The following is a 2,361-nucleotide window of genomic DNA, read 5'->3' on the forward strand; positions in this document are numbered from 1 at the left end:
ATTTGGAGCAGCTCTGTGATGCTAGGGAGGCCGGCTGTGAGATGACCCCCTCACTTCAGAGGTGTCCTCTCATTTTTCTAGCAGCCCTTCTTTTGCTCTAGTGATCACCAGGATTGTCTGGGGTTTAGGATTATTCAACCGGGCTCCTGTCCCAGTGGTATAGCCCAGGGAAGCCAAGGCAGCTAGATTGGGGAGGGTTGGAAGAGATTGGTGGGATCTCCATTCCTGTCCTCTCCACTGGACAATGCAACCCCAGGCAAAAGGGATGGGTTTGACCAGGCAGAATCCAGCCTAAGATCCCTCAGCCCTCTTCTGTCCTTCGACTCCCACCAGCATTGCCACCTCCAGGTTTCAGCTTCTCCAGGGTCCGGCTCACAGTGGAGAGACTGTTAGGTATGTGACTCCTTATTCCTTGGGGGAAGGGAAAAAACAAGACTATTGTTAAAGACAGAAGACAGGCTCTGGGGGGATGATGGGAGGAGAGATAGCCAGGTTATGCTGAGTGGATTCTGGGACATCCCTGTTTCAGAGCCATGGGAATGGACTTTCGGGTGAAGAGAGGAGGTGGGGTTGGCATTTAATCCTTAAGGAGGCAGGGCATGGTGAGGGTAGGAGGTCTACAGATGTCCCCACCTCCAAAATACCTTGTATTTATTTGGGATTTATCTGGAATGCACAGATATGTGCACATGTCATCTTGTCCTTGCATCTAATAGAATGTAAGTTCCTTGAAGGCAAGGATTATTTCATTTTTGCCTTTGTATCTCCGATGTCTAGCAGAGTTCCTGTAGGTGCTTAGTAAATGCTAGTTATTGGTTAGTTGGTTGATTAACTATAGGCGGGAGAGTAGGAGAAGGCAGAATCCTGGAATCCCAGTTACAGGAGATGTTAGAGGCATCTAGACTGACCTGTACCTGCTCAAGAATTCTCCCTCACTACATCCCTGATAAGTGGCCAGTCTGTCTCCACCTGAAATCTTCTGGAAATGGATCCCCTCTATGATGGGGGCTGGGACCAGGTGGAAGGCTAGTTAGACAGGCAGACAGTGGGATCCCTCACACTTACCTTCACTCTTCCCTCCATCACCGGAAGCCCCTTCCTCTCCACTGTTCCCAGGCTGGGGGTGGATCCTTAGATTCCCTGCAGGGGGAGATGTGATTTCAGTTTGGATAAGACAGCTTGTCCACTGGCTCCCTGCCCTTGGTCCCCCAGTTCCACGGTCCTGATTGAGAGAAGGGGGTTCTTCATGTCTGACTTCCACCCTTCCAGCTGTCTCTTCTGATTTGCTTTCCTCTAACTTAACCTCTCTTTGGATCCTGGTTGTTCATGCTTCCCTGCAAGTGGTTGGATGTATATTTTGTGCTGACTTATCTGTGCACATGTTGAATCCCTCCCCCACCAGAATGGAAGCTCTTGACGGCAGGTTTTGTTTTTGTCTTTGTTCCCAACACATAACAGAGGGCTGGACACATTTTGGGGGTCTAGATTTGTGATTTTATCAGGGACAGAACTCCCAAATTAGCCTCTTTCCCTGCACCTTATGGTCTTGAAAGTTGCCTGGGAGCATTGAAAGTTTAAATGACCTGATCAGGGTCATTCTGCCAGTATATGTCAGAGATGAGACTTGAATCTGCATCTTTCCAACTATGAGGCTGGTTCTCTATTTACTACCCCCACAATGCCCTTCATCTGGTGACCCGCTGGCACCCCCAGTCCCTAGCATAGTGCCTGGCATTCATAAATGTATATTGACTGAATGGCGCATGGTAGGTGTCACAAGTAGGTAGCACTGTGGATAGAGTGCTGGACCTGGAGTCAGGAAGACCTGAGTTCAAATTCAGCCTTAGACACTTCCTAGCTGTGTGACCCTGGGTGAGTCACTTAACTTATGTCTGCCTCAGTTTCCTCATGTGTAAAAATGAGCATTATAGTACCTACCTCCCAGGGTTGCTATGAAAATTAAAATGAGCTAATATTTGTAAAACACTTTGCAAACTTTAATGTGCTGCATACATGTTAGCTTTTTATTTGATATTTTTGGTCCTCTCCAGTTTTCTTGTGGAGAGGTGGGGAGGGATCAAGGACAGTGAGAGATGGGTACCTGAAGGGAGGATCTGAGACTAGGAGAAGCTGGGCTGGCCTGGAAGTGTGTGTGTTGGGGAGAGGGGGAGGGTAATGGTTTTTTTCTAAATCTAAGAATGTCTCTAGCAGGATGTGAGTCCTAGAAGGCATGGCTGTTGTCATAGCAACATCTAAACACATCTGTGAAGCCTTCAAACCCACACAGACGCAAACACACAGGCAGCCTCAACATACACACACACACACACACACACACACACACACACACACACACACACA

At 48.2% G+C, this 2,361-nt stretch overlaps 1 protein-coding gene across 1 annotated transcript in view; it reads right to left on the reverse strand.

The window, feature by feature from the left end:
* Nucleotides 1-301: 301 nt before the first annotated feature.
* Nucleotides 302-2,361, reverse strand: part of KNCN (kinocilin) — a 5,799-nt gene continuing 3,739 nt past the window's right edge. The window contains exons 3-4 of the mRNA XM_027837962.1: nt 1,066-1,140; nt 302-411 (exon numbers count right to left, since the gene is read on the reverse strand). Coding sequence (XP_027693763.1) covers nt 302-411; nt 1,066-1,140 — 185 coding nt within the window. The remainder of the gene's footprint in view (nt 412-1,065; nt 1,141-2,361) is intronic.

Source organism: Vombatus ursinus, unplaced genomic scaffold (genome assembly GCF_900497805.2).
Source record: "Vombatus ursinus unplaced genomic scaffold, bare-nosed wombat genome assembly UNPS02014825.1, whole genome shotgun sequence".
Taxonomy (NCBI): Eukaryota; Metazoa; Chordata; class Mammalia; order Diprotodontia; family Vombatidae; genus Vombatus; species Vombatus ursinus.